The 27123-nt window shown below is 44.6% G+C and overlaps 1 protein-coding gene across 3 annotated transcripts in view; it reads right to left on the bottom strand.

Annotated features, from left to right (window-relative positions):
* The window catches only part of Grb10 (growth factor receptor bound protein 10), a 161496-nt gene that overhangs the window by 38098 nt on the left and 96275 nt on the right, over nt 1–27123 (bottom strand). For 2 of the 3 annotated variants that reach the window (XM_069995982.1, XM_069995983.1), the window contains exons 4-6: nt 19184–19403; nt 14295–14445; nt 7351–7404 (exon numbers count right to left, since the gene is read on the bottom strand). In XM_069995982.1, the coding sequence (XP_069852083.1) occupies nt 7351–7404; nt 14295–14445; nt 19184–19377 (399 nt within the window). In that variant the 5' untranslated portion in view covers nt 19378–19403. The remainder of the gene's footprint in view (nt 1–7350; nt 7405–14294; nt 14446–19183; nt 19404–27123) is intronic. The other variant, XM_069995984.1, reaches the window with a different exon arrangement.

Here is a 27123-nt window from a genome sequence, read left to right as displayed (position 1 = left end):
CAATATATCTGCCATAATCACAGTTCATATCAATAATCTTTAGCACCTTACTTTTTGAAAAGAGTATTCATCATTGAAATGAGATCATATATAGTAATCATAGAACCACTATAATACCTGCATCAAGAGTTAGGTACGTTAATTATTGTAGTTTTAAAAAAAATAATACAATACATTCACTGACACTACACACCCTCCTGGACTGCTGCTTTTCCAGTAAAAAATCAACTTGCCCTGATTACTAAAAATCAGGCAGTTCAAGTGAAAATCAGTAGTAATGATGCTGACTGTCAACTTCTAGCATATTAAGCAGGGTTCTATGGGGCATGCAGGAAGAAATGCAAGGTAAGACACAGCAGTGTGGGCAACAACTTCTCTAAACCGAGGAAATAAAGGGTCCTACTGACCATGAGTTCCAAAGGTCTAATGCCAAAGGGTCAAGTACCTGAAATTGACGGGTGCACCTCTTACCCCCATCCTCCAATTGCTCGATGCTTTCAGACTCAAAGGGTTTCCAGGGCAGATGTGAAAGCAAATGCCACTGCGTCAACACGCTTTGGGTTTGTCCCTGTCCTCCCAGACCGGCTCTGTAAACATCTTCTAGAGTTTCTTGAAACTACAGAAGCAGCTAATAAACATGATGGATTGTCCAGGTTACTGCCTTCATCACAAGTCAGACCACTGTCACTACATCCTAGGGCTGTGAGGCCAGAGGTAAGAAGAACTTATTCAAATCCAGACTACAACAAATGGTAGTCCATGGGCAGCCACACCGAATCACGTATCTTCTCATTTCATTATGAGAGACAGCCTTGGACACCTCTTATGAAGTGAATTTTAAGCAGGTGCATATATGTGTAAACACAAAAACCTTTTAGTTCAGTAATTACATTGGTGGGAATATCTATCTATCTGTCTGTCTGTCTGTCTGTCTATCTATCTATCTATCTATCTATCTATCTATCTATCTATCTATCTATCTATCTATCGATCTATCTTGTAACCAAAGATCTATGCAAAAGAATATTCCCTTCAGCTCTGTCTGTAACAAGAAGGAACAGCAGAAATTGTTCATCGACACAAGACCACAAAAATATTGACATATCTTCTGTGAAAAGATACATGGGACAGTGGTTATACTGGAAAATGAGGTGATAGTTGAGAACTAGGGAGCTAAAGAGACAGCATATCTTGTTGAAATGTTTATGCTAATATTGTAGTGTTTCACTTTTACTTGTTGCTATGAACATGTATTGCTTTTATAATTAAAAATTTTATAATCTTCTTAAAACAGTAATTTATGGCTTAATTTATACAAAGGATGATCAAGCGGAGTTACAGCTCCAAGGTTCATCCTCAACCACACCTGCTGGAAATCTAGACTCCTTGAAGGGGTACCAGTGCCATAAGCCTGGAAAGGGGCTGAGCACAAGGCTGAGCACAAGCACTTTCCCTGTGGCCTATGTTGCCTAGACTTTCATCTGGACTTTGAGCTTATGTCTTCAATGGAAGCTTCTGGAAGTCTCAATCTGCCACACAGACTTCTGCTGTAAGGATGTTTCAGTTCCTACTGTTTACAGAGCCAATAAGAGTTGACTACACATGACCCCAGTGTAGGAAGGAAAGGTCTCCACAAACCCAGTGATATCACATGGTCTCTTAAGATGAACCGCAATGGGCACAGCTAAGATATTTCATCATGTGTTAATGATGAGCCAAAGTCTCCAGAGTCCTTCCTCCCAAAAGATGTTTCCATGCATCACAGCTGAAAACATGGAAGATACTGGATCCACTTAGCACCCTGTGTGATGCCAACCCGAGGACAGACATTGTGTCTCTTGAGAAGGAGGGAGACCCAGAAGAGCATGTCCTTTCGCTTGAGATAAATGGGCTCTATGACCCCAGGAGGAGGGTAGTGTCTCCGCTGCCAATGTGCCAGCTCTAGCTCCACAGAATGTCTTTGACCCCCCCCCCCAAAGTTAACAAAACTAGCAGTAGGTCAGCTAGTGGCCACTGATATCCTTTGCCAGACCAGGGCATACCTGAAGAGCTTGTTTTGCCTCAGAGCATTCTGATTCTGACCACCTTGGAGAATTATGGTGGCATGTTTGGTGATATCTGCCTTCCACTATATGTTGCCCCGTGGGGAAGGACATACAGAAATGTCTGTGCATACAGAGGCATGTTTTTGGTTTCAAATACAAAGATCATTCTGATTTAGCATTCTATTTTAAAACCATTTCAGACTTGCAATTCCGACTTTCTGTATAGTCTCCATCCATACTCCCCAATGGGAACATCTGACCAGATTTGCTTCATTGTGTTCTCACTGTCTTCCCTCTCTGCTTGTAGGAGTGAGTTGTAGACATCTGGCCCTTTGGCTGCCTCGTTAGCTCTGTGTGGTTTTCCTGAAAACAAGATCACTCTCTTACATAATCATAGCATAATGATTAAAACCAGGAAATTAACACCAACCCACACCACTAGCTAATTTACAGATTACATTCAAATTTAGCTCCCTGTTGGACTACTGTCCTTTTTAGAAAAGGGGGAAAAATGTTTTTCTTGGTTCAGGGACTGGCCCAGGTTACAAGTTGCATTTGGCTGCCATGGCTCTTTAGTTCCTTGGACTTAGATTTTGTTGTTATTTGTTTCTCTCTCTCTCTCTCTCTCTCTCTCTCTCTCTCTCTCTCTCTCTCTCTCTCTCTCTCTCTCTCTTCCCCCCCTTTCTCTCTCTCTCTCTTCCTTTTGTCTTCTTCTTAGTTTTTGCTTCCTGGGTAGTATTCTATGACCTAGTCACCTTTGAAAGGTCATGCCAGGCTCTGATTTCACTGATATCCCCCAGAATTTGATGTAGCTCTGATTTAGGACAGGAATAGTACAAAACAGATGTTGTGTCACCCCATACTTCCCCTTCCTGAATGGGGCTGCTTGGACACCCCCTTGTCAAAGATGCCTACTACATGTCTCTCCTCAGAGAAATTATTACTTTTAAGCTGGCTCCTGTGTTCTTGTGATGTGTTTCCTTCATTCTTTAACCATCACCTAGGCAGCCCTGGACCCTTCTGTTAGATAATGGGATTTGGAAACAAAGACCTGAGCATTAAACTGAAGCTATTTTGTAAGTAAATAAGTTTTCTGAGGAGCTATGAAAACCACAGGAGAGCAGTTAAGTCACTACAACCTACTGATTTTGCTCAAAGCCACTCAGCTCTCCCACTTCACACCACCATCCTGTTCCGTCTTGTGTGTACCTGTACTATATCCTTATATCCCAAAACTGGCTCTCTTCAAACCAGGTCCAGTCGATTCTGTATGGAAAACCAAGGGGAACCTCTGAAAATTCCACCTTGTTTTGTGTTACTGATCAGATATTAACCAATACAACATAAGGCTCCACTGCTCAGATTCTATCTTAAACAATGTCTCAGTTGTCTGATCCTCCTCTTTTCTCCTATTTCCTCTTTCTGGAACATGATTTGCCCTCTAAGGACTTCGCAGCCTTTAGCCTGCCCATTAGATAATCCTGATAGCACATATGTCTTTCTTCATGACTCTGCCCCCTGTTCTGACCAGCACTGGTCTCTCTCATTGGGTGATGGGCTCCAAAAGGGGAGCAAAAGGCCCAGATTCTCAGCGGCATGGAGAACCACATCTGGAAGCCGCTCCAAACCTATCAGAATGGGAAAATGTGAGGGACAGAGGATACCCGTGGCTTTCTTTCCCTGGTATGGCCTGACGAGAAAAGCTGGATTGGCATGAAGCCACAAGGCAGCAGACAGAATAAGACTAGGGTGGTTTTCAGAGACGCAGAGAAACACATGAGGTCCCTGCTAGCACTAGTTATTCTAAACTTCTCTTCAGATGTTCCTTCAGCCTGAGACTATGTGGGGGATATGGGGACAGTGAACTGTACTGTATAGCTAGAAAATAGGGGGTGTAGAACTGCTAGCACCATGTCCTGTAGAGACCTTTACACACTTGCAGTCAGACACTCACACGGACAGTGTGGGGTAATGTTCTAGGCAAATGCTATGAGAATCTCTCTTCCTCTCTTATCTGCAAAAGTACCAACGCCTGTATTCCTATTCAATCACTAAACACTCAGAAGTAGCTGGGGAAAAGCCAGAGGCCCTCAGGTGGCTTAAGGATTCTGGAGGTACAAATGTTAGAGGCCCATTGACTACCTGAGGCCAGGAGAGACAACTCTGTTGGAGGAGGGTAGGAACTCAAAGCCATCATGTACCACCAATACAAGGGTCTCTGGGCCAGTCTCTGGAGTAAAGAGATCAACAGGTAGAGGGAGTTCCAGGTATGGAACCAGGATTTAGAGGTCTTAAAACTTCACCCTGCATTGCATGTGGTAATCAGAATAAGCAGGTCCTTGCAGATGGATGTAGCAACACAATTCTTGAGTTATAATACACTTAGAACCTCTGAACAGAAACTGAGGAAAGAATTCAAAGTGTGACAAAAAGTACAATACCATCATCCAGTTCAGCATCATTTACACCAAAGATAAATGGACAGGGATGCAAACATCCAGCCTCAGCGAAGTAGGTACAAGTATGGCACCAGTCAGTACATGGTAGTGAAGTTATCATCTATGAAGAGTGCTTCTTACAGAAACCACCTTAAGAAACATTATAGGATACTGAAAAAAAAAGGCTTATTAAAAAAAGGCATACCGAAGCCAGATAAAATACAGAAGGACAGGAACTGGGAGATCGACTGTGAGGGGACAGAAAGAACTGACATTGTCTTTACTCTTAGGTCTTAGCTATGAACTAAGCATTCTCTGAAGTTCCACATCCAGTTTCTACAACTTGATCTCCAAGATGGCAAAATTAGAAACTGGTAGTTACTGGGGACATGGTCTCCAAGGGGACTCTGGGACCCTGTCTTTCTGTTTTCTCTTTTGCTTCCTGGCTCACAAGGCAAACAGTCTGCTTTGCTATGTGCTCCTATAGCCATCATGGGCTACCCTTATTAACAACACAAAGAAATAGGGACACTCAATTTTAGACTGGAATCTCTAATGTCCTAAGCCTAAATAAACCCTTTCTCAATGTAAGTGAATTGCCTTTGGTATTTTGCTACAATACTGGGAAGCTGATGAACACATTTATTATTGCTAAGTGCTGTTTGTGACTCAACGGTCAGTGTTTGAGGGTTCTGTTCCAGGATGAAATGAAAAAGAAAGTAGTGGTACTACCTAGTTCCTTAAGCATCTATGATTTTCTTGCCACCACCCTGGGTCCCCTCACGGGTTCCATGGTGAGACCAGAACTGTGAAAAGAAACAGTTTCCGTGAATAAAAGCAGAGGCATGTGCTGTGCTACTTGGCATTTCCATTTATATCTTTTCAGGATTCCCCTCATAAATGAATTAAAAGATGCCAGAACTCTATAAAAGGGCTAGGAAAACGGCTGCTCTGATTCAGGGGAGTATCCTGTGCAACCTCAAGGAAGAAACTAATTTGGAGTAAGGTAAAAGATAAATCACCACAGTCATTTTTTAGCATTTAGTTCTATAGGGAACTGAGCAAGCTGCCAGCAGAGAGCATGCACGTATCGATCTTTCTAAACAAGGTCAACATCTGTGTTCTTTCCTGGAAATGTTGAGACCTGGCACCAGAAGAGGTGGGGGAATGTTTTCCACATTTCTCTCTTCCAAGGACATTCAAAATATGTTCACTTCTTTTCTCTAGAGATGTTTTCTCTTTTTGTATTTTACATGTTTATGATTCAAACCGCTTTGCTTTCAGGCTAGCTAAGAGACTGTGGTGAGGGCCTAAGAAAGGAAGAGTAGAAAAGCTATGGAAGAGCAGAGAAGGAAGTCCCCATGCTGGACGTTAAGAGGTAGAGGTGGCTTCTGTATCCAGGCCTGGCAGGAGCAGGAGCAGAGACCCGGAGAACAGCTATCCCCACGCCGGGTTAGTGTCCTCCAGAGCTAAGATAAGGCTCAAAAAGGGTTGCAAAGATGTCCCCATGGCTCAGAACACCCTCAATCAAATCTAAATGTCTGGCACTTCCAACTTCATGACTCCACAGGACATTCTGGTTTTGACAAAGGATGAGTAGCACATGGACAGGGAACTCTTTCCTGGATATTCACAGGCCACAGGCTGACCACGTCTTACTCCAAAAGCTCGAGATTTTTGTATTTCTGATTTTGGAATTTTCAGATTAGGGAATATTTACATACACACAGTGAATTTATCTTAGGGATGGGATACAAGACTAAACACAAAATTTATTTATGTTGCATAAATATATCTGACTTACATACCTTGGGTGTGATTTTCTATTAAAGCATTTGAAGGACTCTTAATACATTACTTTCTTAATAAAATTTCATGGTGTGGAATTTTCCACTTGTGGCATCATGTTGGCACTTTAAAAGTTTTGCATTTTAGATGTTTGGATTGGGGGCTCAACCTGCATTGACTACAGGGCAGACATTCATGTTCTGTGGGCACAACAGGCTACTTTGCCATCTGGTGAATTGTGACTTTTAACAGAAATAAAAGAATAGCGTATTTGATCCCACCACTTCAACAAGCTATCCCTGTTCATCAAGGAAAAAGTTCACTGGCTGGTAAGTTCTTAAGTCAAAGCAGCATTAAGAACTTGCAAGTGAATTTTTCCAAAGAAAATCACTTTGGGCCCTTTGTGAATCCATCAATGCCCCACCAATACGTGACAACTCTGTCCACTGCCTGCATTCTTATTCTACAGCAGATCTCTCCCTGTGGTGGGGCCCCAAAGAGGGGTGAGTACTGACTCATATTTCCAGCAAAAACCATGATGATTCTTCCTGCCAAAGTTGCAGGCAGTCTAAATGCACACGTTTCCAATGTTCCTGAGAGAGAAGACCTCGTTGATTTTAAAGTGAAAGATCAGTGTTAGGCTCCAAAAATTTACAGAATTTATATGCTGCAAGGTATTTATAGTCCAGAGAAACACAAGTGGTTGGGATTTCACATGAGATTTCTGGGATGATTTCCTGTCTCAGAGTTAGCCAAACATGTGGTCTGCTCCAGGTCATGACTCTGAAGCGATTGCATCATTTGTTCGGAGACAGCAGAGAGGTGAAGGTACTGTCACGTCGGAGCTGCAGGCTACAGCACTGTGATCCCCAGAGGCCTCGGAGGATTTAGCAATACTGTCCGGCAAATGTGCAAACAGCCTGGGATGGCCTTGACTGCTTTACAAATGATCCTGGATGATGAAGCACGATTAAGAATGCTTGCCCTAAGTACATTTAGTGGGATATTTATAGTTGGGAGCAAACTAAAGTTCTGTGATCAAAAAAAGCCAAACAAACAAAAACCAAACAATCACACACCTTTGGACAGGCCATCCAGGAAGGGCCTCCTCCCTTGACGGATGAACAATCAGGCTGCAAGAAGAAAGAAGGATGGCATGCCAGTTTGGGGCATTCAGAGTCAAGAGAATTTTATCTTTTAAAATGACAACAGGATATTAAAACGGAATGAGATGCTTTGTCACTCAAGTTGGGGGAATCATGTGTGTGACTCACTGGGTCTGTCTACCCAGGAGCTGCATTTCCCTCCCCCTCCCCCCCCGTCCCCTCCCCCCCCCCCCCCCATCCCCACCCCCCGCCCCTTTGTTCCTGTCCTGCCACAGCTTGAAGATTGCTCTGAGTGGCCATAAGTAACCTGCCAGGGGTTCCCTGTACTTTGGTTTGGCCTAATCCTGATTTCTCAGAAAAGACCAGAAAAGGTAACACAAAAAAATCGTTGAGTAGGCAGGCAGCTTGTGAACTTGTGAACACATGAAATGAAGCCTTCAGAGAGACAAGAAAAAAAAAAATCACTGAGGCCCAAGGGCAAACTTCACAGCGATAGATTTGCTACAGCGGCAATATTCTATCTACATCAAACATCTGTAGAACAAACTCCACGTGGCAGCCAGGACTAGGTTTTCTCACCAAACATGGCCGTACCTCACAGCATTCTTCAAATCACAGATAATCCCTCAGGAGACCCCCATTTTACATTTAGTAAATGTAGGCACAGAATCCAATATAAGGCCATTAGCTTAGTGCCAGAAAATTAATGTTTAAGTTAAGCAAAGAGAGAACAGCTGATTGGAGCTAAGACAATATTTATGCCCCATTAATTGACAGGATTACAATATGAGACTAATTGTGTTTAAAGAGCAAATGGAAAATTGTGCTGTAACAGCCATTATGCGGCCATGTGAAAATAATCTATATTGGCTGAAAATGAAGCTTATCACTGTCATCCCTGAGTGTTCACTGAGCAGGTCTTGAATTGAGAAAGAAAAACACCAGTGTCACTGATTTTTTTTTCCCCCAGCAGCTCTCCTTTCCCTGGCTTTGCTGCCCTCCTCCCTGCTGACCTCCTCAGCACGTTACACCTTAGCAGTAAATGATGATGCCAGACTTTCTCAGTGTGTAAACTTGTTCCTGGCATCATCACAATCCCTCACTGAGTCCTATGGGTCACCCCTCAGTTTTCCTTTTACTACTGCATCTATCTGGGCACCTGGCTCCCTGGCTCCCAGTGGATGGAATGGTTGTTGTTGAGTGATAAAGCACAGTTCTGGTCTCAGCCATAGCTGCAGAGACCATGCCAGTCATACAACAGTGGGTGGCTTTGGCCTCAGGTCCCAGTTCTGTAGAAGAGAAGTATCCTTGTGATGGGTGCCAACTAGATCCCCGATTGCAGGTAAAGCAAAGTTAGGAACTCCATACATCCAGCAATTGTGCTTCTGCTTCTTACCACCTGCAGGTGAGGCATGGGTGCCAGGTCTGTCTGTCTCTCTATCTGTCACAAAGGCCCTAGAAGTCCCAGACTGAGGTAGCAGAGGCAAAGAGGGAAACTTCCTGGAGAGACCATGGGTCTCCTGCTCAGAGGCCTTCCTCCACCACAGTCATTGCCAAGTGAACTGGGGCCATGATGAGGACCCAGGGTGAGAGGCCTCACAGAATGAAGGGCTTTTAGATATAGGTGCTAGAAACCTACCATTTCCTCCAGGAACCCTCTCTTTTTGGCAGCACACACTAGTGTGCATTGTACCAGATGCCACTTTGACCCCAAGCAGGGGTCTTTCCAAAGTCCCCACAGGGTGCTGGCTTGGAAAGTCTGTGAGCTTCCTGCCCATGCCACTAGCTGCCTCTGTGACTCCTCTCATTAGGTCAGATCTTAAGAGAAGGAAGTTAGAACACCCAGAGAACTCAGTACCCTTCCCTAGCTGTCTCTGGCCCTTGTTCTACCAATATGCCCAAAGAGATGTCTGGACACCAGCTCTCGCCCAATACTATTGCCACTGTGGGTCAAACACTGGGAGACCAAGAGATAGCCCTGGGTTCACCTGCCCCAGAGGCTCTGTGTCTTCACCACGTCCAGGTGGCAGCCCCGTAGGCCAAAATCTATCTATAAGTGATCTGTTTTGCCCTGTACTATGGCTTTAGGAAAACTGAAATATACACACATACTCTCCCTGTCTGAAGAGTTCAGATTTCAAAACTGAGAACAAGGGTTTCTCTGGGGTTATTAAAATGGGTGACAATACTGCCACCATATTCTTTGACACCCACCTCACCTTCTCAATGTGTAGACACTGCCAGCAGGCCTTACTGTACATCAATGATTCTCCTCTAATATCCAATTCCTTCTGAGCTGAGTCCCTGATAATACAATAGATGACAAGGCCCAGAGAGGCTCGAGAATGTAGGAACCTCTCCAGAAGCAGCTAGATGGCTAACTACACCTCTTCAAATTAGGCTCCAACACGGGCTGCGAGCAGCAGCAAGCTGCCCGGGTGACTCAGAAATCCTCGCTGTATCCCCAGCAGCTTATCTTTTACAGATGAGTCACCACGCAGTTTGAAACGGCTTACTGCTCTGTACTACAAAAATTCAGTGTTCTGATTCTGACTGATTAAATTTCACTGCCCTTGGGAGGAAAAGAGCTTTAATACTCAGAAAGCTCAAGCATTTGCATTGTTGATCAATACATGATGAGAAGCTGTCTAACAATCTACATCAACTAAATTACTCAAGTTAAATGCTATTAAATAACGGATGGAACAATCTACACGAGAATTTTGTCTTCACATCAAATTAACTTTTTTTTTTTTTTGGTTTGTTTTACCTTAGGCAGTGTTGGTGTTTGAACTCAGAGCCTATGGTAGGTCAGCTTACTTGCTCTGCTGGCATTCTATTACTTGAACTATACTGTCAGTCAGGCTTTTTGCTGGGTTATTTATAGGAGGTGGAGTCTAGCAAACTTTCCAGACTGGGCCAGCCTCAAATTATGACTCTCTAGATCACAGCCTCCTCGCGTAGCCAGGATTACAGTAGTGAGTCACGGACACACAGCTTCTCTCATGCTTCAAAAACAACCAGTTGTAAATGCTGACAGACTCCGTGTCTTCACTGTTCATGGCATGAGTGCTATGTTCTTACAACCTTTGCTCTCATGAGGCGAAGGAGGGCGTTCCTCAAACACTGACCACATTCTTTACAAAGGCTCCATACCCACAGATCCAACCAACCACGGATGGAAAGTATTGCTTACAAAACTGCATATGACAACCACCCAGGATTTACACTGTATTAGAGATATAAGTCATCTGTAGGTGACTTACAGTATACAGGAGGATGTGTGTAGGTTCTATGAAAACATTACACTATTTTAATAAGAGACCTGAGCATACACAGACTCGGTACTCAGGATCCTGAGCCAAACTCTCCTGAATAGCAAGGGATACTTAGACTAATCTTCCTTTCACCTTCTGTGATAAGCATGCCCATGTGTCCTTTCTCAGCTCACTGGTAAAGCCACTGAGTACAATCTCGTATAAATGCAAGACTCTGGCACTGAATATAACCAAACGAAACTGTTTTCATAAATACAGTAAAACAAAAAGAGAAACAGAGACAACTCTACTATGTCTCGCACTGTTCATGACCACCTTGAACACCAGAAAGGACCCATGTGTGAGTGGCAGAGGTCCTTGGAGCTTGAGTTCCAGGATTCACAGGTTCCAGGGACCCACGCCTCCTCAGGAGGGAGTAATAGCATCCTAGTAAGCTGTTACTCAGGACAGTGGTGGTACAGGCTCTGCAGTTAGGGTAGTCATCAGCCAAGATGGGCTGGAGAGGTGGGACTTGGTTGTAAGGCTCTGTCAAAGTCCCAGGTGGAACCACAGAGCCACTGGATCTGTGGAGAGTCTGCGAGGTTGAGTTCAAGGTCTCAGTGGTGATGGCAAGCCAGGCTGGAAAGAACAACAGTTCCTTCCGCTGCCTTTACAGGAGCCCAGTGAGCTCTAACTCTAAGCTGACCCTCTTGGTCAGTTTTGGCGTCTCAGCTGGAAGATCAGGAGTGCTTGCATGGAACCTGGCTATTCCTGCCAACCCCAAAGAAGACCCAGGTGAGCCCCGAGGGCACTGTCAGACAACACCTGGCAAGAACTCAGCCACAGCATGGCCACTTGCCTAGGATGAGGTCATCCTGGAAGGACTTTCAGAGACTGCCTGGGGGCGGCTGTGCCCTCTGTGCTCCCCGGGGAGAGGACACAAAGTGGCTGGGAAAGATTTCCCCATCCTTCTAGGAAGAAGAATAACATCGTCCTTTCTGTATATTACCATTATTTCTTATTCACTGACAATTCCTTTTGCCTTCACCTTGGGTAGCTCATGTCTTTCTGCCCTGGCATGTGAGGACCAGGCCTAGAGGGGGTTTAGGGTTCCAGCTGAAGGCAGACATGCTAGAAAGATGGGACTAGAGTAATCCCACAGCTCCTAGCCAGGGTGGGCTAAGGGCTCTTCTCTCTATGTGACTGCAACCACACAGTGAGTCCTATGGCCACTAGCCCTGGAAGGCTGCCAATATTACAACTGACCTGTCTTGCCTGGGTGCAAAGGAATCAGGCTGGAGCTGAGGGGCCTCACCTGAATCTGCTCACAGGACAGTACGGACTGAACACAGTCCACTTCATCTCTAGCTTTCATTCTCCATGCACTGAAGGTTTGCTTTGGTGCTTAGGAACTGGCTCAGGAAATCATAGAAATGGTGCTGGTTCACAGGCCAGAGTCTCCTAGGAAGGTCGGGCTGGAGGAGTCAGCATGCCAGTCACTTGCTACACCTGGGGTTCGGGCACTTGCTCTGTCCACTAATCAGCACCAAGGAACCCTCTTGAAAAGGAAATCCAGAGAGAAAAGGAAGAAAGGCTCACCTAAGCAGGGCTTTAGGAATGCTTTGTCTATAAAGCCCTGGGCAAGGATGATTTTGTCTTTCTCATGGCTGTTTAAATAGTTCTCCTTTTGCTTCCCTTGTCTTTTTCCATCACTAACCCTCCTTACTAAGGAACATGATGTTGTGACCAATGAGGCACTCCATGGCTTACCATCCTGCTATAGATTGGGACATCATCTGGAAGTTACCTTCCAGAAAACTTTGCATTTTCTTCTTCTGCTTGAGCTCTACCAACGAACAAAGCAGGCTACAATGAGAGCAGGTCATCTATGCTGCATTACTACTGAACTCTCTCCTGGATGCTGCACCTAATGTTAACTTCTCCTGGTGGGGTCCACACACCTCTGCTAAAGGCACCTCCTGTAGGACTCTGGATGCAAAGGCCTGGCAGGTGGCTGGATAGGGTGGTGTGCACGTGCTCCTAGCGACACCCACCAACACACCTTCAATGAGCTCAGAAGCCTGCCCCAAGTGTGACTGAAGACCAGCCCCAAACCCAGATTAAGACAATAGCAACTAAAAACAAGGGTTTTCCACAGAGGGTGTTAAGTAAGTATTCTTGCTTGACCTAGTCGGCTTCAAGAATTTGGACAACAAACAGACCCCAATGCAATGTTCTCATGGGCAACCAATTTAGATCCCAAGAAAAACACCAGCAGGCAAAACTTCTGGGTTCCCTTATTCTCATAAATTTGGATGACCCATGGGGGTGGAGACCGGTTTTCCTGCCAATCACGGACAGAGCCAGATAATACTTTTGTGGTCTTATTTCAGGATGGGAAACTTTGTAAACAACCTCAACGACAAATCCACAGACAGCTTGTCTGGATCCCTATTTGAAGCCGAAGGTCACCAGGGAGGTAGACAGATGTACTTCAGGCATGTGACTGTGCTGAAGCCAGGCCAGTGCTGGCTGCTGGACAAGGACTGACCTCACCTTCTAAGTTTGACAGCGCTGTAACGCAGCCCACTGGGAAGGCGAGCAGGAGTGGGAGCTATGCTTCGAAGCTGGAGAACATTAGGAACGTCTGTCTCTAAGGAGCATGGCCACTGGCTGACACAGGGCAGATGGGTTTGTAGAGAATGAGACTGCAGGCCTACAATGTCTGAGGCTGTGGAGGTGGGAAAGGGGGGGGGGCGAGGAGGGACAAGAACCAGTACAGCAGGAGAGCAAAGTACCTTCTCAACTATGCATGTTGGGCAGAGGCAGGTGAGTACTGTGGCTGCAACTCCAGGCTCTCTGTCCTGAACCCAGGTCACACCTCTCCAGCCCTACCTCTTAGGTGGGCCTCAGTTTCCCCCACTGCAGGATAGAGATGTGCTTTTTTTGCACATCATATGTGTGGTCCCTGTCATCGCTGTTAAGTACTACCCTCACTCACAATCAGTGCAGCATGGCTATGTTTCTTCCAGAGCCTGGAACCCATTCGGCTCTGAGCCCTGCCAGTCAGGAAAGAGGAACTACACTCAAATTCCCTGTCAGTTTTGCTGGTAAGCTGACTGGTCACTTGACAGTTTTCTCCCACGGGGACGATAGCTGTATAACATCTACTCCATGGTCTTACTTTCAAGGAGAAACTATAGGTTCAAAACCATGGCTCTCATCTTCTGGGTCATCTTCCTTGAACAGGCCATATTCAAAGCCAGGATCACAAGATGGAAGCTTTTCAACTGACCCTATGTTTAAGTTCAGGAGCCTAAGTAAGACTAGCATTCTCACATCCAGGACTGCCAGCTAATGAGGACGATCTGGAGGTGAGATTTCTTTCAAAGACCCAATATTCATCGTTAAGCTTCAAATCACACTCAATTTTCTTTACTATAGTTACCAGACTGTTTCTAAAACATACTGATATATCCCCAAGTTAATTAGTGGAATTTGGGGCAATAAATCAAAAAGCCTCACAAGTTCAGCAGCCACAAGAAAAGAACCCAAAGAAAGACCTCACAGTTTCCCTCCTTCCTCAGCAAAGTACACAGCCAACACAGCTGTGCAGACCCCATAGCCAGCGGCCAGAACGACAGCCAAGGGAACACTCACCTGCTTTGGGGGTGGCTGGTTCGGAGGGAAAGAGCCTGGTGGGAGCGCAGGGGAGCTCCCAGCACCGCTGCTGCCACACAGCTCAGGAAATGGGTTGGGGATGGCTGGCAGAGACGAGGTTCTGAACTGCTGGTCCTCCTCTTGAAGGCGCCTGAAAGGAAGAAGTCAAGTGCTGGTTAAATGTGATTCTCTCCTATGACCTAGCATTACTACTTCTGGATGTGTTCACTCTGAAGGATTTGAGAGCAAGGTTTCTGTAATGATCAATGCACCCATGTTCATAAGAGCACAGTATTTACCATAGCCTACACACTGACTGACTCAAGTAAAACTGTGGAAAAAGCAAACTGTGGAATATCCACATGATGGAATAGTATTTAGCCTTAGAAAAGGATATTATGAAGGGGGGAAAAACACAGGAAGGATTCTGACATGAGCTATATGCACATCCCTCATGGAACCAAAGGATACAAATGAGATGATTCCACTTCCCTGAGGTATATCAAGGAGTTGAACTCACAGAGGGCAGAATGGTACTTGTAGTAAGGCCTAAGTGGATGGGCAAAAGGGAAATGTTATTTAGTGGGTAGAGCTGCTGTTCTGCAAGATAAAAATGTTTTGCAAGTTGCAGGACGATTCTGAGTGTAGTATTACTTAACTATACACTAAAAATGACTAATGTAGCTAATGTTTAAACTTCACTTGAACATAAAACTAATAACTAAACAAGACAAACTTAAAAGCTGACACTGTCAGATCCAATGAATATCAATTTCTTGCTCACTGAACCCGAGGAGGCAGTGATATAGCTCGGTGGTACTCCACACAGTCATGTCTCAAACAATGCTTGTAGTTGGCATTTGTTCAATGAATACCTGATGTGTGAAAAGCCTTTGCCAATAAGAGCATTTTCATAACAACAGGGATTTTTTTTTTCTCCAGAGTCCTTGAAATGAACATCTACCTCTCCAAATGAAAACACTAGGAGAGGCTTTGTCAGCCCTCATAGGAACTGTAGAGTGGACATGTATTTATGAGGACAGATGGTTGATATTGAATTAATTGGAAATAAAAGCTTCATGTCCCTATCTCTCAAGGAGAGATGCTTAGAAACACTCATTGATTCAGTGCTACCCTCCACTCCTTAGCTCTTGTCCTCCCTAAAAAATGCAAAACTCACATGTCATACAACTGAGCAAAACACGCAGAAGACTATGTATCAGGGTCAGTTGTGACAATAGCAGAGAAAAGGAAGTTCGAAGTTCAAGTGAAAAGGAGAGCAAAAAACGCTCTGAGAGTCTGCCTGTCAACTTCCTGCCCTCCATTCCAGGCTTCCCTGAGAAAACATCTGCTCTATCCATCCTCAGCCCCAACCACTCATCCTGCATCCATCGGCTGCCCCATCTATCCACTCTTGGCACAAGCAATGAATGTTCCCCTGCCCCCCACTTCTAGGAGAAGGCAGAAAATTTAAACCTCTACTGAACCCCATCTTTGTTCAGAATTCCTAACCCTTCACCCTATATACATATATGTGCATGTGTATGTATGCATAATGCACATATATAATATACTCACATGCATATACATACATGTACACAATCCATCCATTCACGTGTGTGTGTGTGTGTTTGTGTGTGTGTGATTCCAAACTCTTTGTGTCAGCTATCTTCAAATTCAACTATGTTTACAATCTGAAATAAAATCACTGATCCATTAGCCTCCCTGGGAGGCTTTCCATGAGAGAGCTTTACTCTGAACCGTCTTACTTTTCCTCTCTTCACCAACTTGCTGGGGTTTTATTTAAAGGAAGACCTGTCCAGGCATTCTGTGTGGTCCAGGAAATGCTGAACTGATTTAAAAATACCAGAACTCACAAGGCATGGAGGGAACCGGGGTTGTGAAATATAGGGAGGCCGCTCCTATAATGGCTTGACAACATGCCAGGGAGTTTATTTTTACTGTTAACGAATCCCCCTCTTCCCATCGCAGCCTCAGCACTGGCAGAGCAGCGACTGCAGCCTGGCCACTGTGATACAGAGTAAGATGGGATAGTGATTTGGTGAGTCCCCCTGCCAGGATCCTCCAGCCATGACTCGACCACTCCATCTTTTGAGTTTCCCAAAGGAAAGATGGACATTCTGAGGGTCTAGATGTTCACAAAAGCTCATCTTAGTTACACTTACCTTAGTTTTCAAATTCTAACCTAAATTAACTTAAAGTAAAAATACTATGGAGATAAGGGCTAAGGTTCAGGGACATCAGGAACAATGACAACAATGTTGATGACTACTGGGAAAAGATGGGGGAGAATGATGGAAGGGCTGACATTAACCAAGATGCACTATCCATCTAACCTGACTTGCTGAACTGAAAGCTTTTTGTACAACTACTTAAACCACAACCAAAAACAAAACCTGTTGTTGCCCGGGAAGTAGAAGTGTGTCTCCTGTTCTCACACAAGGCTCTCTTTCCCTTTCATGTATGGGCTTCGATGTCAGGTGGTTGAGGAGCCTCTAGGCTTTCTCCAGGCCTCCCTTCTCCCCACTTCCACCCAACTTAGCTGAGCCCCTCCCCGTATGAGTCATGCTCTGAGGACTCAGCACACAGGTCACTCGACCTGGGGCCACAGAGGGCTTCCCCATGTTTCAGTATGGGCTCCACTGGAACTCACTATGCCTCAGTTTCTCCATCTAGACATTGAGGATTCCAGCTCCCATGGCCTAGAGGACTCTGGTGATCATGACACCAGTTAATAAATGAGGAGCCTACAGAGCCTCATGTAGTCAATGCTCAATAATACATGCCTCACTGCGTGATTCTGTGTGTCTCACTTGCTCGGAAGAGAATACCCCTTATGTGAGAGAACATCAATGAGAGGAGGCCAGGCCTCAAGGAGCAGGGTGCATCTTCCTAAAGGGATGGGTTTGTGCTGTTCTACAGAGCAGCTAGTCTCCATTTCAGAATAAGGCTTGGGCAGCCTCAGGTCAGAGAAAGGCTAATTTCAGCTAGAATCTCAGGTCCAAGATCCTGGAGCAGCTAAGTCTAGCAACAAGTCAGGCTGTCTGGCACCGTCATCATCTCTCCTGATCTTTGGGCACTTTTCCTAGTGGACTGGAGAAGACTCTGTGTCCTGGGCGCCTGAGGGACTCAGCAGACATCTGGTCTCTACAAAGCTTATGGAAAAAAAAAAATCTTGCATCTAGGCTTTGCAGGAACTAGGAACAGGGTTGACAGCTAGAGAACAAAGCCAGACGAGCACTGGGAAAGGAGACAACTCACCATTCACACATCTGACACAACACAGGAAGCCTAGAGGCAGCTAACTAGAGGCCCCAAGACACCCCTCCATTTCCTGGGAAAGAATGTTCCTGGGTTGCATAAAACTCAAGATATCAAAGGAGAAATAAACCTCTTAGAAATTTCTGGAAACAGGGAGAAATGAAGCTCCCCAGAATATGTGGTGCTGAGTATAGCCACCACCATTCCAGAGGGATGTGAAGCAGTGATCTCAGACAGAGTCCCCACCAGAAATGCCCAGAGGTAGGTGGAGGCTTCCATGGACCTCTTAACCATCCTCACCCACCTGGCTGTGTGTGCCTGAAACCCACCAGAGTTCATGTAGATGGGGCTGAGTGGATGCAGGTATTCTCAGGAGCTGTCCTTCCTTAGCCCAGTGTCATGATCCCCGCTGAGAAAATCTAAAGCATTCTCACCACCATCCACTTGGCTCCCCTATCCACTGGTAGGTCAGCCCACCTTCATTCCTCCCCATAATCTGGCCCCTCAACTCCCTTCTAAATCAAGGGATTCCAAAACCGGGCTGCTTCTTCTTTGGCTGTGTCTTCAACTCCCTTCTTCACATCAGGACACTACCATGCTCCAGCTGGTGGGGCTCCTCACATAGGGGTCAAAGACCAGTGGGAACAGCCATGCTGTCCTTTGCCCTCCTGCTCCTATGCCCGGATGGCCACAGTTGTGCTGCCCCAACCCCAACCCAGCCTCACTCACCTGCTCCTAGCCTTCTCCTGTCCTTCCGTTTGGAGCCTACCATCTCCTCCATTGGCATCAACTCTGCTCACCTGACCTCCTCCTTCCTCACGTGGCTTGTAGATCTGTCACTCTTGAGGAAACAGCCCGCAAGGTCCTCTTGGTATTCATCTCGCAAGCCTCTCTGCTTTTGAGGATGTGCCTCAATTTTCAATGTTCATGGATTGTGTTACAATCCAGACCCCAGTGGCTTATACTTGTAATCGCAGCTACTCAGGAGGCTAAGTACTGAGGATCATGGTTAAAAGCCAGCCTGAGCAGGAAAATCTATGAGACTTTTTATCTCCAATTAACCAGCAAAAAGCCAAAAGTGGAGCTGTGGCTCAAGTGTTTGAGCAAAAAGGCTCAAGGACAACACCCAGTTCTAGTACTGGCACACACAAACACACAGAAATACAATTCTGGGTTATCTTTGCTCCAGGAGGACACTGTTGTTGGATCCCAGTACCTGCTCTGGGGAGTAGAGACTTCATTCAGTTAACTGCATGGCTATGCTTTTAATCTTTCTAGCACATTTTCCTGTGATGGTTGTGCTAAAAATCTGTCTACCTATCACAATGCTTGGCAATGTAGCAGAGGCTACAGTAACAGTTCACCCATGGTGTGCTGCTGCGTAGGTCAGGCTTGGCATATGGCAGTCCCCTGTGACCATCTGAGCCCAGCCAGTACAGGCTGGGTTTGTGGATGGGACATAACCCCCTCAGGTAAGGGTGACATGACAATCAAATCTGTGATTTAGGAAGTTGTCTGCCTCCTGAATTCATAATCACCACCATGATCACATAAAAAATGGAGTGTTGTGCTTGGTCTCGGTGGAGAGTGCTAGCTCTCAGGCCCACCTGACAGCAAGGATGTGCACAGGCTGCGAACGCTGCACGCGCTGTCTCGGGGACACCTGAGGCTGCGCAGGGCGCGGCCCCGGGGCCGGAGGTTGGCTGCGGGCATGCTGGCCGTTCTGCAGAAGCGGCACCGTGTCGGACTGCATGTTGCAGGCTGAGTAAAGGCTTTCCATGGATTCACTTATGTCACTCATTACTACGTTCAGGCCCACGTCATAACCTGGACAAGAGAAAATCAGACAGAAGGCAATGTTAGCAGTGGAGAAGGAAATATTCAAATGTGCACCTTTTGAAGATCATGCATCAGTATTTAAAAAATACTGCACAAGCGATGGAGAAGCCTAAGTGAGGAAGAATGAATGCCATGAAGGAATCAAATCTATTCTATTTATTAACAACTCTTGATATCTCGGGCCATTTAGTATCCATTGTCCAACCTCACACCCATATTTGGTGCTTCTATTTAACTTGCAGACCCTTTTCCCCACTCGTTGTTCCCTCTCCCTTGCTGCCATCAGTTGGTCATTCTGTCAAGGCTGCACCGTATGATCTCAGTTCTCTACTCTGCTGGTTGGACACTGAGGTCTAGTCAGGTCAATCACACTCTCCATTCGTTGGGTTTCCAAGGTAGGGCAACCAAGAGGCAGAAGTAAAACATCCTTCAATTCTGATACCAGCCTCAGTCCAGTGAGCTAGGCCATGGTCCAGCGAGCTGCTATTAGCTGCTGCTAAAGCCTCTGCAAACCCACAGAGTTCTAGGCCCCTATAGTACCCCTCAGGCAGCCTGAGAGCCCAAGAAGCCCATCTTTCAGTGGAAGGCATGGGCAGAAACACACAGGGAACCCATGATGACACAGAGAGAAGCCAGAGACAAAAAGAGTGAGTAGAAAGGGATGAATGTGCACATGGCAATGATGATGGTAATTCTACACATCAACTGGCTAGGCCACGGCACTCAGATTTTAGTTGTCTCTTCAGAGTACAGATTACTCCTTTCTAATGTTGGTGGGCATCATCCCATCAAGTAAAAGCCTAAGCAGAAAAACAAATGATCCTACTGGAGGGAGATGGGAGTTCTGCTTCCAGACTTGACCTGTGGTACTTCCCAAGAACTGTCAGTCACTCTGCAGATTCTGGGCCTGCCTGTCTACCTCTATAATGGCACAAACCAACTGCTAAGTTATGTACCAATCTATAAATCCTACTAGTTCAGTTTCTCTGGAAAGCATTGACTAACACAGAGACTTAAGGGTATAACTCAGCACATACAGAGACTGGGAAAGGAATGGGGAGGAGAGAGAGTGTGGCTGGGTCACACTGCCAGGCTCAGAACAGTCTTGTATGGCTCAGCTTCAGTGCTCCAGAACCCTGGTTGTGCTTGGTCAGGGAAGACTGTAAGACCCTCTGCCTCCCACAATTGTGTTGGTCCTGTGCTCAAGGCAGCCTGGATTGGCTCTGTATGTGTGAACCCATATGGTCTCAGTAATACCAGATAATGACCGAGGCTCACTGTCACACGTGCAAGCTACACGTTTATCATCTCACTGGCTCCCATGTCACACACAGGGGCTCAGTCACAGAGAACAGACCCTTACCGGCTTCTGAGGGGTGAACTCACTCATGCCAGACCCATTTCTACTGCTTGGAGGCCCCGGGCAAGACTTGGCCTTTCGACCTCTCTGCTTCAAAAGTTAGCTAGCCATGTTATCTAACTCCATGGGGGACTGTGAGGACCAAGTCAGGCAGTACCTGCTTTATAACTGAGTCTGGCATAGAATAAACAGTAAGATGTTATTTATTAGCTCTTTTTCATTCATTCCGCAAGAAGTAAGATAAAGCAGTTACTATTAACTGGTTTAACTGCTGAACTTTTTAACAAGCCTGGGGGAAATTAAGTCATTTGTTCAAGTTCATAGAAGTGGCACAGAGAACCTGAAATTTGCAAACAACTTTTTTAAGCACTCATTTGACTTCACCAATTGTGTGCTGAGGTATGTTTCCAGAACATTTCACTCCTGCTCCCCACAAAGATGTATAAGAGGGTAGACTGGGAGTGTTGCCCAGCACCTGTCTAGCATGTGCGAGGCCCTTGGTTTGATCACAACTGCACAAGAAGTCTTCGAATGCCTTCGCTTTGGCTTCTCTTGTCTTTCAAGAAGACTAAATGGCATAATGGAACAAGATGACACCAAAACCCAGCTGAAGAGCCTGGCAGCGGTACAGAGGAGGGGAGGGAACAAGAGGCCTAGTGTTTAGCACCTGTCCATCTAGGGGTGGGTGGCCGGGTAGAGTTACAGGAGGATTTGGGAAGAAGCCACAGATCCCCCTGACTTGGTCTTAACCTCCCTAGCAATGGTGCCCAAAGAAGGAGGTAACATATGGTGGGATTAGGCAGGTCATGTCCAAGGTCATGAGGAGGTAGGCAGCCGGCTACTAAAATAGCAGCAATGAGACCATGATGTCCAACTAAGGAAGTCTATGCTGGAATGAATGACAGAGGCCATGTGCTAGTGAGGCCAAGGGGAAGCAGATAGGACTGGAGCTAGTACAGGGAACAGGTCTGAGAGAAACACAGATGGCGCTGAGTTGATCCCAAAGGTTTGGAGTTCTGTTGAATATCCAGGGCCTGTATAGGGAGGAGGGATAGAGGAAAGAAAAGAAGGCTGCTATAGTTCAGGCTCTGAGTGGTCAAATATTAATCCTGTGGCCAGATATTAAAAGGACAGAAGTGCTGAATCAATAATTAATAATTAGCAAAAAATCAATAATTAATATACCTCAAAGGGGAAAGCTTAGGTTCAGCAGGCAAAGTTCTTGCTCCTAGTTGGTAGGGAGGGGGAGGGAAGAAAGAAGGGACAAAGACCCCATGGTGGCTGGATCACACACTGTAGTGCCCACAGTCTTGTGATGGTTACGTCTCTGAGAGAAAGTCTACATGTACACTCAGCAAGGTACAAATGGAGGAAAACAGCTGTCAGAGACAGCTGACTGCTAACGAAAAGACCAGTGAGGCAAAGCGTAAGTTATATACCGCAGCTCACAATCTGGGGCTTCAGGAAGGTTCTAGAACACACACATCACGATGCCACTCATCCGCACTCACATTTAGCTGACACACTAATTGTAGCATAATCTAAGCTTTGTAAAACAATTAAGCCCACACAAGGCTCTTAACTCTGTATATTAACAGCTCAATATTTCTACCTTAATGGACCACTTAAGAATCAATACTGGGTGAACTACAAAGTTCACTGTAATGATCCAGGCAGTCTCTGTCTTGTCACCCCTACTTGCTAGCTCAGGGAGGGCCCTTCCTGATGGGGTGTGTAAGTAATTAAAGCCAAGAGAGTGCCTGGTAGAACACAAGGGACTCTGTTTCTACTTCTTGTCCTCCTACAGAAATCAAATGGTAACAGTTCTTGCTCTCAGACATGCTGCTTATTTTTTCAGAAAATAAAATGTCTGTATTTCCTCATGGTGGATTTTCATTTGCAGTTATTTTCCCTGGGTATTTCTGGCAACCCTCAACTGTACCGACCCCTGGTGGCAGCCCCTGGAGTCTCTGGACTTTATGCTCCTGTTTATTCTCCCTAGCAACCAGGTTATTTTTGATTAGGTCTACAGTTAGGGCAGACACAAAGCAATTCTAAAATTACTTAGAATAAATAAAAGGTAACTGGATGCACAAATAGGAAGGTAACTAGTGTTCCCAGATTGCTTTCATTTTCCTTGGAGGCAAGATACATCCACAACTTCTTTCAATACGAACACATTTAATTTAATTGGATTTACAAAGCCAGGCTAATCTGATAACACTCACTTAAGTTACTAACCACTATATCTGCATACTCCAAACCTTTATACTTTCCGAAGCCATTAGAGCAGGACTAGAACTCTTAAAGATTCTAACGGTGCCCTCTCCTCTAGAGTCAATTTTAAAATATTCCCTGGGGACAATTTGCATTTTTATCTAGATAGTAAAATCACTGTGGTTTTCTGATTTTATTTAAATCTCCTCATTATAATATAGACCAAATATCAGAGCTTCCAAAGGGATTTTAGAGAAGATACTTTATATTCGATATCAAGTTTTTGATTATCGTTTTAATCACCAGACTAGGATATTACTGAAATCACAAACAGTTTTTGTAAATATCCCACAAATTTATGATTCTGTCTGCTAGTTTGGGGTTGGGGATTGGGGTGGGGGAGTTTGTATCCTCTGCACTAAAGCTTGCTGTAAATCCTCTTCTAGACTCATGAAGCTGAGTGGGTCAATAATCACCCATTTTTGGAAAAGCTTTCTTCTAAGAAACACAAGTGAGAAGATCAACCCAATGGATTCTCCTAGAAGTGACTGTTGCAACTGCCTGTTCACTACTTACAATATTCTCCAAGAGGTGCCCTCTGGAAGGGATACCAGGAGAGAAAGGGAAAATGACTGTACACTTAAATTTTCATGTCCAAGGATTTTAAGAATGTATTTACTCATACACACATGTAGGTCAAAATCATGGCTGTCAATCAAGCTATTGATAGTTATTTTCCTTCCCTAAATAGCCTAGTCTAAAACTTGGTATTTACCCCAAATATTTGAGTACCTTACCCGATCCCAAATTCACATCTCTTAATTATGACTAGCAAGTGGATGTGAGTTTCACTGGGAAACAGACAATCGATTTGACAAAGCAGCTTCTCATTTGGCTCATAATTTCTCCCATACAACAAGCAAGGTGTGCTGATCTTCAGTAAAAGGTAAGGAGAACAGAGATAGGGTTAGCTCAGGATGTAGCTTCCCGCCCGCCCCGCCTTACCTCCTTAACCAATAATACACTTCTTAGTTTAGAGCACCATCTAGTGTCTTCTTCATGTTAATTAGAGATTAAAGATGTCACTGAATTCACTTTACTAAATTATTTTAGCACCTTAAAGATGTTTAATTTGATATTGGGCATTGGTGGCTCATGCCTGTAATCCTAGCTATTCAAGAGGCTGAGATATGAAGATCATAGTTTAAAGCCAGGCCAGGCAGGAAAGTCTATGAGATGCTCTTCTTCAATTAACAACCAAATAGCTGGAAGTGGAACTGTGGCTCAAGTGGTAGTGTGCTAGCCTTAAGCAAAAAAGTTCAGGGACAGTGTCCAGGCCCTAACTACCAAAAAGGACATGTTATTTGCACTATTTGCATAGGATACTCCCACTACTTTACTTCCTGCACAGACCCAGGTAAGTACCCAATCATGCATGTTGCCTTCTCTGTCTGTTCCTTCTCTTCTTTCCTCTCCTTTTTAATAGAAGGTACACTTTCTGTGGACAGGGGTGTCATACATAACTAAGAACAAGAACATTGGATCCCTGTGAAAAAGGAAGAGAAGAATACTTGAAATATCTCTGGCAAAAGGAATAAAGGCAAAAATTCATACACAATCCTATCTGGGAAAGAAATAAAGGCTAAGCTACAGATGTTCAAACCTAATTCTTCCCTTGGAAAGATATTTCAGTTGAATTCTAACCAATCAAAATTTTGTGCAAATATAATTTCATATGCAACTGAAATATATTTTTCACACCAATTCTTCTGTGTTCTAGTCACATGAAGAATTAGTTTTTACTAATGTAGGGGTTAGACACAGAAAACTAAGACTAAGAAAATCAAGCACTATACTATTACAGTTTTCTTCTCTACTCTCATACAGGGTATTAAAGTTATTCAGTAAATATAAAAGCAAAGCTCCTAATCACAATGCCAAACAAAATACAAATGCAACTTCTAAATCATATCACTATTAAAAAATGTATGCATATTTTATTTCAATGGTTCTTAAAGATAGATAATAAAAACTTTAGTCTGTCTAGTATAGGCATGTACATATTCTATCAGAGCTATACATATGCCTGATTTTCAGTGTTTATAAACAAAAATCTTCTCTGAACTTTAGTTGAAATGGCATACTTTCCTTTCTAATTCATGCAGATGGTAATTGCCATTTTCAGTCTCTAAGGATTGAGAAAATCTGTACCAACAAACCAACCAATTTTACAACTGTTGAGAATACAGTGGGTATGTGTTATGTTGTGCTTATTTTGGCAAGAGGACAAATACATCTTATGGAGGGTGTCTGCACTATGAGGACTTAACGGGCTCCCTCCCATTAGTGTATGGTGCCTATGCAGATTCTGTAGGCCTCCCCCCACTCTTGACTCCCTGCATCCATGAATCACATGCATAGAAGCATCATTTAAAGCATATGTAATGACTAACTGGTGATAATCAGCCGGATAAAATACACATTTATTCTGGATATAACTCATTAAGACAAAGCTAAACCCACAGTGAGCCTCTGAATTTGCCAAGGCCAGGCCAGGATGTTCTTTTTTACAGCTAGGATCTTAACTATCTTTCTTGGAATGTTTTTGCTTTTCCTAATGTAAATGTAGGACTTAATACATATTCAGTGCCATGTCCTATGAGGCAAGGACACTTCTTCTGTAATGTTGGGAACAGACCTGGGTCCTCTACCCAGACCACTGAATAATTATGAATTCAGGATGAACTCAACAGATCCATAAATATGGCAGATGTAGTGGCACACATCTGTAGTCCCTGCACTTGAGAGGATGACGAAAGAGAATCTTGAGTGTGAAGCCAGCCTGAGCTTCATAATGAGACCACTATTTTTCAACACAACGGCCATCCAACCATTTCCTGTGGTAAATTGATCCTGTTTTCCTTAAAGGTACACTTAGATATTCACATTCTTCTGAAATAAAATAAAGTACTACCCCTTATGATTATATTATTGGAGTATCTAAAGCTGCTACTTTGATTCAGAGCAATCAAAAAAAAAATGACTTAGGACCAAATCCTGTCAACAAGTAGGCATATAAGAAGCAGAACTGGCCAGGCCAGTGCACAAATCATGCCAAGCCCTTCCTGGATAAGCCAAGGACCACTTTATACCAAAGACCCCCAGATTCCCGTTCTGCCTCAGGTAGATTTGTACTCCCCATGTTCAAGCCTCCTACTGGTCCTGACTAGAGGGGAGACATTACCCAAATCTCTTGGAACACGGATTATCCTCATGGCTGCAAAGACTCCCTAGTCTCTATTTCCTTGGAGATATAAGGTTAACAATGAGGGGAGAAAAATCAGTGTTTCAGAACAGAGTTGCTATAAAAAAAAAATGTATCTTCCTCAGGTAAGGAGAGAGAATCTTATACAATGCCCAAATCCTAAAATCAGAAAAATCATTCAGTTCTCAAATGAATCCTGATATATTCTTTCCCTCTCTCTTCTGTTCTGAAGCCCTGAAGAAGGTCACCTGGGTACCTGAGTGCATCCGAGTTCATGGGGCCCTTTTAGAACTGGAAAGGCAACTTCTGAAGGGCTCTGCAAGTTCCCGCTTGCATTTCTTCCATTTCAAAGAGGCTGCTTCCTCTACATGCCTGGTGTCATGTCCCCATCCAGTCTAGCCTTTATGCTTTAACACCTACACTGAATCTTGAACTTTATAGCCAGGGTGAGCAAAATGGTAGCATTTTGAGGCTCAGGTTTATCAGTGCTGCGCAAAAGCAAGCCTTGTGCGCCCCTAGCTGGTGAATCGAGTGTGGTGAGTGGTTTTCTTAAAGCAGTGTGAGCAGGACATGGAGCTTGGCAGGCAGTGGATTAAGTAGCTGGGTAGGCACTGTGCATTTTGGTGTAAATTATTGCTAACTTTTCCCTTCAGGCTTTGGGATCTATGTAAAAAAGACACTTACATCCCCTAAGGCAGGATCAGAGATATAGTAGCTATTTGGTTTCTGGTTAAGTGTATGAAAAGAGTTGCAGCAATATTTTTTAAAGCGATCATAGCACATAGGCTCCTATCATTGCATCAAAGGGATGGTTCCTACTTGGGTTTTTTTTCCCCCCCAGTAAAGCTTTGTAACACAGTTAAAAA

The sequence above is a fragment of the Dipodomys merriami genome, unplaced genomic scaffold, assembly GCF_024711535.1.
Source record: "Dipodomys merriami isolate MVZ:Mamm:240054 unplaced genomic scaffold, mDipMer1.0.p SCAF_5, whole genome shotgun sequence".
NCBI lineage: Eukaryota > Metazoa > Chordata > Mammalia > Rodentia > Heteromyidae > Dipodomys > Dipodomys merriami.
Note: the sequence above shows the minus strand (reverse complement) of the source record. Positions and strands in the feature narration are given on the sequence as shown.